Here is a 17020-nt window from a genome sequence, read left to right as displayed (position 1 = left end):
TAATGTGCTCTCAATGCAAAGAATATCCACTTTAATGAGATTTTTTTTTTTTTAATTTGGACACATTTTGTTAATTCAGCTGCCGAATGATATTATAAAATCTGTGCAAGGGTTGAAGAGCAGAGACAGCAGCGTTTTACCGGGCAAACTGAAACTCTGGTGCTTTCAGTTTGGTCGAGGCTGCTGAGGCTGCTGTGGCCACTGACTGTGTACAAGGTTCTTTTGACAACAGTTGAGAAGCTGGAAGCTTTAATCAGTTCATACGTCAGGAAATGGTTGGGAGTTCCACGCTGCCTCAGCAGAGTGGGACTTTATGGTAAAGGAATACTGCAGCTACCAGTCTCCACTCTAACCGAGGAGTTTAAGTGTGCCAAGGTCTGACTCTGAATGACATTAGTAGATTCATGCAACAAATGCGTAAAGGAGGCAGCACCTGTGTTGAAAACCTGGAAGAAAGTGGGCAGCAAAGAAAGCCATGGAAGATGAAAAGGCTGCCCTTCGAATCGGTGATATATGGGGCAAGTTCAGCATGCAAGAGGGGCTCTTGGTCTCAGTTCAGCTCCTCCTACATGGCACAAGGCAACCCCAGCTCAATGGAGGAAGTTGGTAGTCAATGAGGGACGCCAGAATTGTCGAGCCCCCTTGAGGTGTCGTGGGCTAGTCGACGAAACACAGAGCACGGAAGGTGACTACTTGAAGACCCCAGAGATGTACCCTACTTAGCTCAATCCAGACGGTTGTCATGCTGATGCGCTGGGGAGACCACACTGTGGTTGATCCCCAGAGCCAGCATCGCAGCCGTTGTGTGTGCTGATGCGCTGGGGAGGCAAAATAAGCTGATCCCTGGAACCAGCATTACACTTCAGCCATCAACACCAAGCAGAAGAATATGTACATCATCAGATGGAAAGAAACGTAAATGGAGATGCAGATGGATCACATTAGTTTACTGTACAGCTACGTCTTAGTTGGTGCTTATCTTGGCGAGAGCCGAGTTCAAATCAGCATGAAGTTTTAACATCTACTCTCGTGTAATGGAATCATGGGCATGACGCAGGTTGCATTAATATATTTAGGAAAACATTGGCCAGGTTTAACAGAAAATGATGAGAAAAGCTAACAATAGTAAACACAAGCAATGAGGAATGCAATGCTTGTGTGTATAGTGGCATTTCAGCTTGCTGAATCATCCTGATAGCTAATATCTTCTTGCAATTGCTTGAAGTCTTTAATGTCTGGCAAAAAAAAAAAGTACATTTATGTGGACAAATATTTGCTGAACAATTATTCCCATCCCATCCCACAAACAGCATATTCATTGTACTGTAATACCATCCTTTTAGAAATGTACATTTCCATTGACTGACAATCTAAGTGTCGTGGTATAAAGAACCATGTATGTTCTTAAGAGGTGGACTTCTTGCAGAGGAGCGACACAAACAGCTAAGAATAAAAGGAAAAGTATCAGCTGTATCAGAGAGTATTGGTTAAACTACACTAGCTGCTACAAAGTTCTCAGTGACACCACTATATTACTATAGACTTTGTCCAGGCAGAAAAGGAAGCAAAATAACTGCAAATATATTTTATGACATTGTCTTATCATGCAATAAAAACGCTTCCATTGTCAAAGACAAGTATACCAAGGTATTGTTCCATCATGCTTCATTTCCATACACTTTTCTAAGCACTTACTTCCTATTAGTCACTTCTCTACACTTACCAAAACATAACAACACTGAAAGTGTTCAGGATGAGATCATCGACATAGCTGAAGCTGAACAGCCTTTCTGGTTCTTTGGCAAGTGAACAACTATCTTTCAACTATGAGGGAATCGGTCTGTTTTCTGCTGGCTAGGAAAGCTACAATAAATGTACATTCTTTTAGGATTTTAACTGTGACCATGTCAAACAGGCAGAGATAAGGTACAGAGAAGTAATGACAATCAATATAATATTTGTAGCAAAAATAACAGGGAACACAGTAAATAACAATTATTTAACTTTCACAGGCAGATTGTAATCATATGACAGCCCCGTTGATAGACTGCTGCTTCACGTAGAGATACCGATATCGATGTGGCAGTCTAGTTATGGGGGTGCAAATATATTTGCACCTTAGAAACTGTAGCCGCTGTGTCTGCTCTATAAAAAGTTAATGTTATGTTTGGAAGTATTCGCTAGATGGAGCTGTTTCTTCATTATTGCTTTAAAATTGCAGGGTGAGATTATGAAATCACTAGCTATGCACACCAACCATCACTGAGCCCCTGGCGATATAAAAATAGCGTACAATAATAATAATAATAATAATAATAATAATAATAATAATAATAATAATAATAATAATAATAATAATGCTGTCTTCCATTTCTGCTCTCTGTTATATTCCCGTGCTATAATACAAATAAATGCTACTAGTTAAGAACGTAAATACAGAAACAAAGTTGGACTGTTGGGTGGTTTTATTATGTTCGTCTTTGGACTTTAAAGGGCATCATATAACCTATTTTCTTACCATGATTTCTCAACATGTGTCATTGATTTTATAATGTTAATGCTTGCCGCCTTCTGCCAGGACCACTGGAACAATGAAATGTCTATCTTAGGGTTCTGATAAATTTGGTGGGTAGCCACCTTTCAAACCAAAGCCATCCCTATCAGTTAACGAACTTGGGTAACAAAAATAGCTTTCGGTTACTTGGGTGAGTCCCTTTGACCCTTTTTAGCAAAATACTCGTAAAGTCGTTATGCAAAGAGTTGTAACATGGGAATGGATTATATTACCTGTGATTTGGTATTTTCAGTAGGGAGTTAGAGGTAGTCTATTCGTAACGTTAAAAAATTGTCAAATGTATTACTAATGAAGTTTATCGGTAGTTCGAACAGACCAAATGAATCTAATCATCAGGTGCTTATTACTATTACTATCCAATCATTCTCTCAAATCCGATGTGGACATTTGAAAGAAAAGCTGTTTAGACTGTGCGCAGTGCTTTCCATTTACAGAAGTAGGCCTAATAATTGTTTTAGTAACTTTACATGAAACAATAAAGTCCAGATATATTATAGAGTCATATCTGTTTAAAAAAGCAGCTAAAGTTATGTGTAAGCAGGTTATCAGATTGATCAATAATTAATATATGTTTCTCTTTAGGCAATTTATCAATAAAGAGCGTCTTGCGCCATTGATCATTTTTAAATGTATTTTTGAAAAATACATACAAGGTTGGAGCAATGCACATTACTTATATGATCTATTAAGTATTATAATTACGTTACCATGGCCGTAACTAGCTACGAGGATACCGAGGTCGTGTCCTCGGCTTATTTTTGCATCATAAATGCTGATGCTGAGGGCCAATAACAATGTATATGTTCATGTTTATCTGTTCAACTCCACCAGACAGGGGCGTTTATACACTTTTTTTTATTTATCACTACAGCCCTGCCAAAGTAATCCCACGTGTTCTAGTGTGCGTACATATATCTTTGAAAAAATAAATAATGTTTCGGCGCAATGCCTTTTACACACCTGCATCCAACATGACAATGAACTCACCCGCACCTGTAGGCTATATATTAGTTAATTATGGCTTGCCTTTCTATGTAAAGAACACAAAAGCAATGCAAAACGTCCTGAAAAATCTTTAGGCTATATAATACTAATTATTATTATTATTATTATTATTATTATTATTATTATTATTATTATTATTATTATTAGGTTTCATACTTTTGTTTAATTGTGTGGTATAGTTTGTAAGACGTTTCTCGTTGTAGTAGTGACTTGTCCGGGCAGTTTCGTCTTGGTCTTTCACCAAGATTGAAAAATAAACGAGCATTGTGTTGTATCAGTACTTTCTTTTAAATAAAGACATAATAAAGCAATGAAAAATGTATCACATGCAATGTCCTCATATCAACTGCAATGTGTCATCATTTACCGGGGTTATGGATTGCACATATTTTAACACTATGCTGTTTACGCACTTGCACTAACGATCCTTTTTGGAGGAACGGAGTACTACTAGGACTGCGGCCAGCTTGTTTTTATTGGATACTGGATAATATTATACCCTGAGGCAATGTGTTCTTCATATAGGAATTACACCTTTAATGACACACTATAGACACCTTTGGTGATTCCATTATAATAGCCTACTTACTAGAAATACATAATTTGCATTGCTACAAGCTTTTATATATATATATATATATATTCAGATACATTTGTCTATGCATTATAAACATTATCAATGGGGCAAGACGGTCTTTATTCATAAAACAGCCTTAATTAAACAAATGCATATTGCCTAAAGAGAAACGTAGATTAATTATTGATCAATCCCGTGTAAAACATGCTTATCCAAACTTTAGCTGGATATGGTGCTTTGTGGGAATATGAATTTACTAGAAAAGCCAGTTTTTAGACTTTATTAAGCCGGTGTTCGGCGGTAGTGAATTTGAGGCTTTAGGCAGTGCTGTCAGCAAGAGTTCCGAGTTCCGCCTCCCGATCCAGCTCGTAGCCTATGTATAATGGCGAAATTTCGAGTTTTAAAGACGTAGAAATTAAACGTGTATAACAACAACAAATAAAATGGCTTTTTTTTTTTTTTTTTTTTTTTTTATCAGATTATTTCTTATTTGGCTAATAATTGTAGTTTCGTTGGGGGTTTAAATTATATATATATATATAAAAATCAGGAAAAGTAACATTAAGACGTGCTTTATATGTCTGATAAGAATAGGTGACACTTGATCTTTTAATAATAACGCGGTACCAGCTCTTCATTAACTAATGTTCATTGGGGTTTGAGTTGAATGGGTTATGGTTTGATGTCCTTAAATGCATTTCAATAATAATAATTAAAAAAAAACATTCAACTATAGCTGAATTTAATGCAGTGTTGGTACTACTACGAAAATTATTATTATTATTATTATTATTATTATTATTATTATTATTATTATTATTATTATTATTATTATTATTTTTATTATTATTATTATTATTATTATTATTACAACGGGTTCGCTTTGCAATACTAATAGGAAGTAAATGTGGCAGAAGAGTGTTTTGTCAAGCAACCCCACCAGATGGCACGTCTTCCATTACTGGGGAAAGAGTTCAGAAAGCCTGCTAAAACACTGCAGGTTCACCACCGATAAGTAAAGTAAAATGTTGCATGCCACTCATTTAAGAAGGGATTTTGAATCTGGCCCATATGAAAATTAGAGTAGGCCTTATGTATGACAGGGTGTGCATAGGCCTTCCAAATTATATTAATAATTTGTAGACAATAAACATAAAAAAAATGTGCAAAATACGAAAATAGGAGGCTGATATCTGACCTCGCATCCATTTTTAGGTCTGTGAAACCATGAAATCGCCTGTGTTACTAATTTTAAACTCCCAGAGTGATTTTAATTTCAAATGTAGTCACGTTGATATAGAGGCAACCCAATCAGTCCACACATAGTTAACCACCCAGTAAAGAAGGCCTATATTTTTATACTTTCGGAAATCAAGCGCAATATTTTATCACGGTGCTAGCTTCTTTTTTTTTTAACTTTAAGCTTTAAGTTTCTAACTCTACGTATTAAGACGTGATGATTATTTTAGAAATGTACGATTTGTGTATTGGACTAAACCATACTAATTTGTTCTTCAGCCATTTGAAAGCATTCTCTTCAATATTATTTGCCTAAGATGTGCTTACTGCACTGGTATGGGCATGTAAAAGTAACAACTATTTTGTTTCTGCAAATTGCAAGCGGCCCATGTCAGGGTAAAAGCCGCAACTATTCGTGTATACGTTATTAACTTATTCAACCTATTTTCTTAGTTATTTGGCCGATTTTAATAGGGGTGTTTTACATCACTTTGCATAGCGAGTTAATTCAGAAAAATATCATAAACGTGTTATTTATAAAAGCCATTACGCTACTTTCGTTTTTTATTTAAAACGTGTTATTAGTATATTATTATTTGTTACTACTACGACTACTACTGGTTAGCATGCCCACCCGCAGGGTTGAAACGCAACTCGTGAAACGATCCATATTTTTTGGGTCTCTTTGAATGTGTGGCCATGTTTAGGGCCCTTGTCCATTCCAGCGTTCAGTTAGAGCACGCCAATGCGGAGTCCATTGGCGACATGACAGCTTTTGTCGTGTCGTGTTATTTTTAGTTAACATTATTACTACGACCACTACTACTAGCCTACTACTAATAATAATAATAATGTAAACGTATATCTGTGGCTAACACATTTTTAGAGATGTTAGCTGATATTCAGCAGCATGTTTACCAATATAATATTTTTTTGTGAAGTATTGAATACGACGAGTATTTTAAGACCGGGTGGCATAAATACTGCGCGTTGTCGATGTATCCCTTTTCGGAATATGTTTAATTTTGTGGGAAATGTAGCATGCAGGGCTATTGTAACATCTGAAATGTTTTACAACGACAATGAAAGCAATATTCCCAATGCCATAACATCCATGGTTGTATCCATCGGAATAAATGCAAAATAAAAATCGTTTAAATCCCTTGAAAGAATGCCACTTAATACTAATACTAATAATACTTAAAACATATATATATATATATATATATATATATATATATATATATATATATATATATATATATATATATATATATATATATATATATATATATATATATATCCTATTATCTTACCCTTTCTGGTCGCAGTACAAACCAAGGAATATTTAATAATTTATGGAGCTTATGAAAAGACCGGTCAGCTAGGGAGTGCAGAACCACAATAGAAAGTAGGCCTATATGGGGGTCTCTTAAGTTGTTGAAATTAATTCAGACCACCCAATTCGCCTACCAGAACTCAGGAAGCCAAAGTCGGGCTTCGTGCACTGTATGGCTCTCTGACATCTATATGGGCAGCTGATTCACTGACTGCAAATTCTGTTTTCTCAATAGAGAAATGTAAAATCACAGTTGCTTCTGATTTAAATAGTTAAAACAGGCTGTGGAAATTAGTAACAGCACAAGTATTGTGAATTTGTGATAGGGATTAAGTCAAAACTATACCAGGGGCATTATTTCTAACTACCGGTACTATAAATATGACTAGCGTAAATATGAGCTCCAATGAAAATGAAAACCGTAATTTTCGAAAACTCTTGCAATTTTGTAAATTTAAGGAATACCGAAACTTAGTCTTTAAGAACCAGTCAGGTGCAGCTAAACACAAGTAGGCCTACACTAACATTTTTGGAATTCTGCGATAAACGTTACCCTCACACCTGCAAAATTAAAATAGAGCTTGTATAAATGCAAGCTTAGCTTGAAATATTTAAATAATGGTCACGAATACTCTTTTAAGAATTGGTAATATTATAATAATTTGTTTTTAATCGCTATGTTGTTACTGCTTCCTGGGTGCTTTAAAATACTTTTGTACAAAACAATCAAAACAAAATGCTTGTCAATATTACAAAATAGCATCTCTCTCTCTCTCTCTCTCTCTCTCTCTCTCTCTCTCTCTCTCTCTCTCTCTCTCTCTATATATATATATATATAGCTAAATGTTGGCAAATTAAAAATACAAAATCGGAAAGAATAAAATAGTGGGACGTATATTTGCAATAATACACTATTAACTATATATATATACTAATATATATATATATATATATATATATATATATATATATATATATATATATATATATATATATACACACACACACACACATTAAACCTATGTGTGAGCTAGGTATAACTTGTTTAGAAACTGTTTTTCAGTTTTCTGAAACGTCGCATTCTAACGACAGCATTAATATTTTTGTCGTAAAGAAGACCGTTCATTATTGGTATGGGCTATAGCAACTCATAACATATTTATAAACTTATTGCATTTAAAATATGATAATAATAATAATAATAATAATAATAATAAATGAACATGGTGTGATTTGTGCACCGCATTTTTAAATCCCATTGGGCCATTTGTGCTGTGCACAGCTGCGCTTATCTTTACAAGAATGGTTTTATTTTATAAAGCTTTTTTTTTTCTTTGCTCCAGTATACTATGGGGGGGGGGGGGGGGGGGGGGGGGGTACACCTACGCACTTAAAACGTCCTTTCAAATAAAGCAATCAAGCCATGAGTTCAAGCGTATGCAATTTTCACCAATTGGAAAGCGCTATTTTATTCTGATCACAAGTGAATGTGTAAATCTACAGGGCAAATAATGTCAACTTGCAATTTTACAACAACAACAACAACAACAAAAGGTTATAGGATTAATGTTGTGTGTAGGTAGCTATAGATTTTTTTCGTCCAACAGAGCCCAGTTTTCACACCGTTAAGAAAGGGTTAATTTTTCTTCCAGCAGTATTAAGTACATAGTTGTGGTATTAGCATTTCACAGCTTGGTATGACCAATCAGACACTAGCATTCTTCTTGCTTTGTCCAATAGGAGTTGCTGAAGGATTGCTGTCAGTCACAGGTAAGAATATACCAGAACTGCATGAAAAAGGGGAGGAAAACGAAGAGACGTGGATTGTAGAGACTTGCCAAGAGAGAAGATTCCTGCAGTCGAAAACAGGACCACATTTTGGATTCCGTGTACGCAACGAGCTTCTTCTACCAGGAGAAGAAACAACCCCTATGATCTATAGTCCTTTAAGGAAAAGGAAATCAATATAGATCTTAATTTAAATACGAACTTTAATTAAAATGGCTGTTCGCAGCAACTCCTTAACGCCATTCTCCATCCAGGCTATTTTAAATAAAAGAGAATATAACGGGCATTCGAACGATTTGGACGTACCATGTTTTCCTAAGTCACCCTGTTGGAAAGTATTTGGGGTTATGGACACCAGAGTATCTGAAGGGTTTTCTTCCCCGTCTAAAAGCGAAGGAGAGGCGGGCATGGTGAGCGACCAGAAGAGCTATGATTCAGATTCGGGTCTCAGTGAAGAGAATGACAGTACGACCCGTCCTGTCTGTAAATCAGAGAAAGATAACTCAGAACTTTCAACCTCAGCATTACTGGAAAACAGTTTCCATGATGAAACGGATAACGAATCCACAGCAATGGAGAGTGCTCAAATTATTAGTGACTATGAGATGGCAGCAAATGTGTCTGGTAAGTGATAACGTATTCCGAAAATATAATTCTCAGTCATTTAAATAAAACCGAGTCAACGTTATGTCTGTTCATGTTAATTTAAAGGGATGATGCTTTGATATTCCTTAAAATATTTTCATGCTAATATCAGTATTAAACCGAAAAAGTTCATGAAACGCATGCAAGTTGAGCATTAAGAGGCATTACAAACAGCTTCTGATTGTAACATAGACAGTGTGTTTAGCTAACACGTTAGCACTCCCAGTTCATATCATTTTAGGTGAAGCTGTTAGGAGATAGGCTACACATAAATAAGAGAGCTGTCCCCAGTTGTGCGTATTGAGTCTGATGATCAATTTAAGTATAATAACCTCCAAAAACATGGATTTACTATTTACGTCTTTCAGATCCCAGCCACCCCGAAGATGATGATGCATGTGATAAAAGCCTGGATCAGCCTAAACAGAGGAAGAAGAGATCAAGAGCCGCTTTCTCCCACGCACAGGTATTCGAGTTGGAGCGGCGATTCAACCACCAGAGGTACTTATCCGGACCCGAGAGAGCCGACCTGGCGGCCTCCCTAAAGCTGACCGAAACTCAAGTTAAAATCTGGTTCCAGAACCGCAGATACAAAACCAAACGTCGCCAGATGGCTGCTGACTTAATCGCTTCAGCCCCAGCAGCCAAGAAAGTAGCGGTGAAAGTTTTAGTTCGGGATGATCAGAGACAGTACAACCCAGAAGAACTAATAAGACCGCCGCTCCTGTCCCTCCATCCTGCCTACTACTATCCTTATGCATACTGCCTCCCTGCATGGACACTGTCTGCGTGCGCTGGGAATCAGTGAAACTATATTCATAAGAAACAAAAAACCTCTGACACCAAACTGAAACTCAACAGTATTTATTATTAATATTTTGTTTGCTTCAAATAAAGACACTTATTTTATTGTAATTTTTTTAAAGCTAAAACTGCCCAGTGCAGAATGTTCCATGGTATCCATGTGTTGACTCTTTATAGCATTATGGATTATACTATGCTGAAAGTACTAAGGACTTCCTTTCCATTCACATCGATTAAATGAGAATCGCAGAGTTGGACTTTATTGATTTCCAAAAAGCGTGCCTCTTTTTGCTGAATGTATGGACTGTTTAGAATTTGCAGGTTTTACTTAAAATATTTATCTGTGTTCCTTATATTCCTGTTTTACTAATTCTACTAATAGTAGAGAGGACAGCGATGACACCTTCCAAATACCACAAACTGTTCCTGTTTTTCTTACTGAGATTAGGGTAAGACTTTTCAGCACTTTTTCCACATGTAGCTTATAGAGTTTATTTGTTTGTATCTCAGTTCAAGCTTGCTGTAAAATGTTTCTACTATACCAGCAATCTATTTGCTTACTCCAAGTGCCTCCTGGGCCAATATTGCAAGAGAGTAATGACTTTATTAAATAGGTTTTTATTCCAGAAACTGTGCGTTATTTGTTCTCCACAAAACATAAACAGGTATGCTCTCCGAGAGTCTATATGCTTTAAGTTATAAATAGAAACACCTGAAAAGTTAACTTTTCCTTAAGATACATTTGTCAAAAGATTTACAAAAGGTTTTGTCTGTTTTTAGGATTTAAGTTTTGTAAGTTTTTTTTTTAAATAAAGATACTCAACTGTAACGTTTTTTTTTCAGTTATGTGTTTATGTATCAAATTTAGGCGTCCTAAAATGCCAGAGAGGATTTGACTGATCTAATTTCAACAAATCCAATGGCTTGTCAAACCAAACGTTTTACATGACTATATATTACATTCTGCAGTATTATCAAGTTATAATACAGTGCTGGATTCATAACTACTTTAAAATATGGTGTTGAAACTATGAAAAACACATAGGCCTATTTAAAGTAACCAGACCCAGGGTCTGATTGAGACATGAGGCCTAACATAATATAGCTGTGCGTTTGTTTGTAAACATTCTGTTATTGGCATGCAGTTTAAGGCTTAATAACATTGGCATTTTAGATTTTGTAGTAAAATATTGAACAATAAAGAATGTCAGTAATAATACTGTGTGAAATACATTTGCTAAGATCATTTGCTAAAGTCTAAGAAACAAAACAAAAAACAATTATAATAATTATGTGTGTTGCATGTTGGAATACAATAACGCAGAATTATTCAATGCAGTCTTATATATATATATATATATATATATATATATATATATATATATATATATATATATATATATATATATGTATATATATATAATTTCATGCTAGAAATCATGCAACATTCTGAAATGTAATCAAACATGAAATAGTGGGATTTTTCAGATACCAAAGGCACAAGCTTATAAAAGACAGGGCTCTGATGTTGCAGTAACATATAAATGGCATTTACGATGAGATTTGTTCTGATTTGCTAGTATTGATTTTAGGATTAGGCCTACTCTAGAGTAATAACAATCTATCTGATTATTGTTTATTAACAATGCTTAAGCTATATATGATTGAGTATATTATATACAAATGGTAGTTGCAGGCTGTATTCTTTAAGTCGTGGGTTATGATATTAGGCCTATAAAAACAATATTGATGAGTATATTGCCTACCTATTTCTACTACATGGACAATCCCCCTTTCATAGCCGACTTTACGCTCCATTACTTTTATAACCGATATGCCAAAAAAAGATTATAAAAGTATTCCCTCAAGTACTAAACTGCAACTATAATTACCAGTAACTTGAAGAAACAATAAAAACATGTGCGTTAATGGTGCTTAGTCATAGTCCTGCATTCTGTGACACTTTTTATTGTATATTCTCATAGACTGCAAATAGACATATATAATTTGCAATATATATATATATATATATATATATATATATATATATAATGTTACAAAAATATGTAAAAAAAAAACATGTTAAGAATATCTCAGAAAATAGATTGTGAGCTGTTTATTAACTTTAATGTTTGTATTCCTTTGATAGTTCATAAAACTTCTGGCAGTAATTCTATCGACCTACTCAACAGTGCAGTAGACAGTGACACATGCTTGTCATAAATCTGCAGTTTTAACTAAACTGCTTTCACTCTCTTAAATTTAGCGAGCAGAGTGTCTGCAGACATGTTTAGATGACCCTGTCCTGTCATCGTGAACAACACGAAGTAGCAGGGTAGTCTACACGTTGTAAATTATGGATAGAAATGCCCTCATCTGTTTTAACTATACTTGTTTTTCATAAAAACAAATGTATCAATGCACAGTCTGTGTTTGTTTTTAAACTGGGGTGAGGGTGGGGGTTGATAAGTTGAAAGGAATATGTGTGTGTGTGTGTGTGTGTGTGCGTGCGTGCGTGCGTGTGTGTGTAAGTTGGAAGCCTAGAAGTCATAGTAGCAGTAGCAGTAGTAGTGGTAGTACTGTAGTAATAATAATAATAATAAGTTTGTGATCCAATGATGCAATATCCTTTTGTGAAGGGTGAAAATCTGAAAGGAAAAGTCTTGTCCCCCCTCCTCTAAACTCTTTGTTCTGAAAAACACATCACTGGTCACAATTTCCTTTGCTCCAGTTCAAAGTTTGCTCTGTTTCATAAAGGAAAACAATTAATCTTGACCATCAATTAACATGCACATCAATAAATGTTCATAATTATGAGTTTTAAGAAACAAATAAGTGCAATACTTTCTCAGCAGTTAATCATTAAATGTATTGTTTTTTAGTTTGTTTTTTAGATGACAATAAGTAACTGTATACAAAAGTTCAACAATGCATTGTTTCATTATTTCAATATTTTCAATATTGCAAGTTACTAGATATTCAACCAGATACACAAGAAGCATTTTTTTTAAATTCCATGTCAAATTAATAATGGAATCAGAAAGTAAAGGTAAAATATTGTATCTATATTAACAAAATGGGCTTGGTGTGTCATGGTCTTTGCTCCAGAGTACAGAGACACAAACATTCAGCACAGTTGTTTTGTAACATTAAAAGACCATTTTCCTTGTACAGAAAATTGAAATCTGTCCCTATGTGTCAGATACTTTTTATGTATATGAAATGCACCTAATCCAACCCACTGATGTACTGTGACTTTTATAGAAGAGTCAAGCCAGGTAAATAAAGAGACCTGGCTTACCAGCTGAATCACTCCACGGTACTGCCTGATTCAACTTTCTACCTCCAGACTATAATATAAAACAGAGTATATCGTCAGGTATCATAATTGCACACAGACACACAAGTTTTGCATCACCTAGAATTTTAGGATTGAGACATAATTAAAAAAAAACTATATGGACGTAATTTAGATATTTTATTTAACATAATTTAATCAAAGAAACTACAAAATTATATCGCAGAAGTCTACCGGAAGCCATAATTGCAGTACAGTTTTTCATGTTAGATTTCAAAATGTCACATGTGTTTCGATTTGTGTCCGTTTTTTGTTAAGTAGATGGAAAACTGCAAAACAATATGTCATTTTAAACTGTCTAAATAAAGTTTCCAACAATACTATATCCATTTATGTTTTACCTCCCTCCCAAAACAAAGTCTAATAGAACATGACAGGACAAAATAAATAAATAAAACATGCACAGTTATAGGGGGGAAATTGAACTTTATTGACATGAGCAAAACTGAATGAAGAAAACAAAACAAACAAACAAACAAAAAACACTTCCAAATGGAATGCAATCATGGGCGTAAACTACCTGTCAAAAGTAAGCGGTCTAAAATACGCTTCTCTTTTGAAGGTAACTCAGAGGCTGTTTTCTGCTGAATGGGATAAACAGGCGACATCCACTAAAAGTTGAGTCTGTGAGACTTTAGAAATCATCTCACATGCCGATAGTGTGTAAAGATCAATGAAACCCAAATTAAAATAAGCAAGCTCTAGGCTCAGAGGTAGCAGCCACGGTGTCCCAAATGAAAGACAACACTGCATACACTCCTCTCTCTATCCACAAACAGCAAGATAACATAAAATACGACACATCTTCCTGCATACAGTCAACACAACTATTCAGGAAATATGCTGTGCAACTTGTTTGAAATTTTGAATATAATAATAATAATAATAATAATAATAATAATAATAATAATAATAATAATAATAATAAATAATAATAATAATAATAATAATAATAATAATAATAATAATAAGTATGTTACTTGGCATAGGGTAATAAACTATATATATATATATATATATATATATATATATATATATATATATATATATATATACACACACACACACACACACACACACACACACACACACACACACTCACCGTTTACTTATTTTACGTTTATTTCTTCAAGTCCTGAGGCAAAACTGGAACTTTAAAATCATATGAAATGTGTTGTGCATCTATTACCATTGTAAAAGATGTCTCCAACAAACAGGGACCAACGCGACATTACCTCATAAAACGTTACATTTAAATAAAGATAACTTACAATATAGCAATATAATCAGAATACTGTGTAATTAATAATAATAATAATAATAATAATAATAATAATAATAATAATAATAATAATAATAATAATAAGTTTTAATTTTATTTTTTCAGTTTGTGTGCTCATAGTTTATGTCTTGCTTATTTTAAAGAATACTTTTTAATACAACATAACCTTAACAGTGCATTAAATTGAATGTGGAAATCACTTTTAAAATGTACAGTATTTATAGGTCCATTGCAGTAACAATATTAACACTTATTTGCATGCGTTTTTAGTATTTATCATGGTTTACCGTGGTTAACTGATCGTGGTGCAAATGATTCCCTTATTCTCATTTCGCTGGCCACCTATGGACTCCTTCACAAAAAATGTGTCATTTATATCATAGGAATGTTAAAAACTTTTAAACTCACTTCAGAAAAGTTTTGTTTAACTGTTTCTACCTGTTCTTTCCAGATACAGGTAGAAGATAAAACATTCATAACCCTAACACACCTTTCATAGCATAGCATTTACAATAGATCAGTGTAAAATAACTTACACTACAGGAAGAGTTTAAAGTATTGACAGCATGGTTAGATACAGACAACGTAATGCCGTTTAGGATTGCATTGCCAGCAAAGAGAACACGCAGTTAACGTTCTGTCACACGTGCATTGACAAGACTTCAAGGACTAACCGGTGGTGGATCTGATTTTTCAATGTCTGGGTTCTTTTGAAGTAGCCTAAGGGATCGTCTCTCAGTTTTCCTGGTATCTGTGTAGGCTCGTAGTGAGTACAGACTGCCTTGGCGTCTAAGGACTTCTAACAACTTTTAACAGTTTTTTTTGTTTTGTTTTGTTTTTGTGCAAAATATCATTGTAACCGCAAATTACTGCAACAGGGTACACCATTTTTATATTGATATGCTCAGTGGGTGAAAGTATTTCAGAGACGAATTAGACCACAACACTGCCCACAGGTTGAGAATCTGATGTGGCCTTATGGTTGTAATTTTTAATCACATATTTACTTACAGGACAGATGTAGCTTCAATAAAAATTGGAATGTACACGCGTTACCAAAAAAAGGACCCAGATATTTGTATTGAGAAATATTTGAATACATTATGAGTGTCAAATATAAAGTTACTTGCCTATGCAAGATTGTTTGCATTGTATTTAGGTCAAAAGGGCATTTAGTGTTTTACATCCTTTGTTTCAATGAATCGCCACTCTTCACTGTTTAAATGTGAGTCAGCTTAAGATCTCATATGTAAAATACTTGCCAAACGAAAAATGATACGATTGGAATTTACTTTTAAAAGTGCATTACAGTTACACTTGAACCATCAGTTTAAAGCTGTGGGACGAATTCCACTGATCTTAGGTTGTTTGCCTAATATTAGCCTAAGTAGCCTAACATCAACGCTTCTGAAAAACTTATTCAGAAAAGTAGGCTATCCATCAGCATTGTTTTCAAAAAGACAAAATAAGATGGACAATCATTTAGTAGCGTAAATCTTTTTTTTTTTTTAATACAAAATGTCGCTACTGTCCTTCATGAAACACAATTTGAACTACATGCATATATGAGCAATTGAACTTTTAACAAACGCAAGCTGAACAAAGCACATATTTCTATAGGCGGTATCTTTGCAAGCCAGGTGATGGGAGACAGGAGATGCATTTGTTTATACAGCACACGGATTTACTGCAGTACCAGCACAATGAACGGAACTAATTACTGTTTTATTAGAGGAACGAATACCACCCCCCCCCCCCCCCTCTAAAAATGTATGTTTCGATTAAAAGTCTTTCTCAATGTATTCAACATTGAAGACATGGAAAAAAGCCGGTCGAAATGTTTTACGTTTCTTTTACAATTTCTAAATGTAGCATTATTTAATGTTTAATAGTTCAATTAAATGTTACATATATATACACACCCTCACACACAAACACGTGTGTATTTATTTTGTACATAAATTAACAGTATGTTAAGCCTCAATTGCTTATTATAGAATGTTATTATTATTATTATTAATATTATTATTATTATTATTATTATTATTATTATTATTATTATTATTAGTAGTAGTAGTAGTAGTAGTAGTAGTAGTAGTAGTAGTGTCAGAAATTGCTCATTAAATATTTTTGGAACTCTTCTGACAAATTTCCTCCCAAAAGGATTTATCTGTAAACGAAATGTCCTGTACCAGTGGCTACCCTGTATAAATAACGCAAACAAATTGGTTAGAATCTGAGTGAATAAAAAACACGCATTTGTTGAAATAAACCCACATTGTTTTCCAATAAGGACACGTTTGTGATCGAAGACGTGTTAACAACATTTTTACTGGATTGGTATTTGAGTTTATTTAAAAGATGTACTCGAGTCACAAGGAACGAAAGAGGCATTGAGAGATCTTTGT

At 34.3% G+C, this 17020-nt stretch overlaps 1 protein-coding gene across 1 annotated transcript; it reads left to right on the top strand.

The window, feature by feature from the left end:
- Positions 1-8531: 8531 nt before the first annotated feature.
- On the top strand, positions 8532-10602 carry LOC117408385 (homeobox protein Nkx-3.2-like). Its single transcript, XM_034013331.3, has 2 exons — positions 8532-9147; positions 9537-10602. Exons 1-2 carry the CDS (start codon positions 8736-8738, stop codon positions 9974-9976), a joined length of 852 nt encoding a protein of 283 aa, XP_033869222.3. The 5' UTR covers positions 8532-8735; the 3' UTR covers positions 9977-10602.
- Positions 10603-17020: the final 6418 nt, after the last annotated feature.

This window comes from Acipenser ruthenus, chromosome 2 (assembly GCF_902713425.1).
Source record: "Acipenser ruthenus chromosome 2, fAciRut3.2 maternal haplotype, whole genome shotgun sequence".
Classification (NCBI taxonomy): domain Eukaryota; kingdom Metazoa; phylum Chordata; class Actinopteri; order Acipenseriformes; family Acipenseridae; genus Acipenser; species Acipenser ruthenus.
The sequence above is the reverse complement of the archived record's forward strand: the minus strand, read 5'-3'. Positions and strand labels throughout refer to the sequence as shown.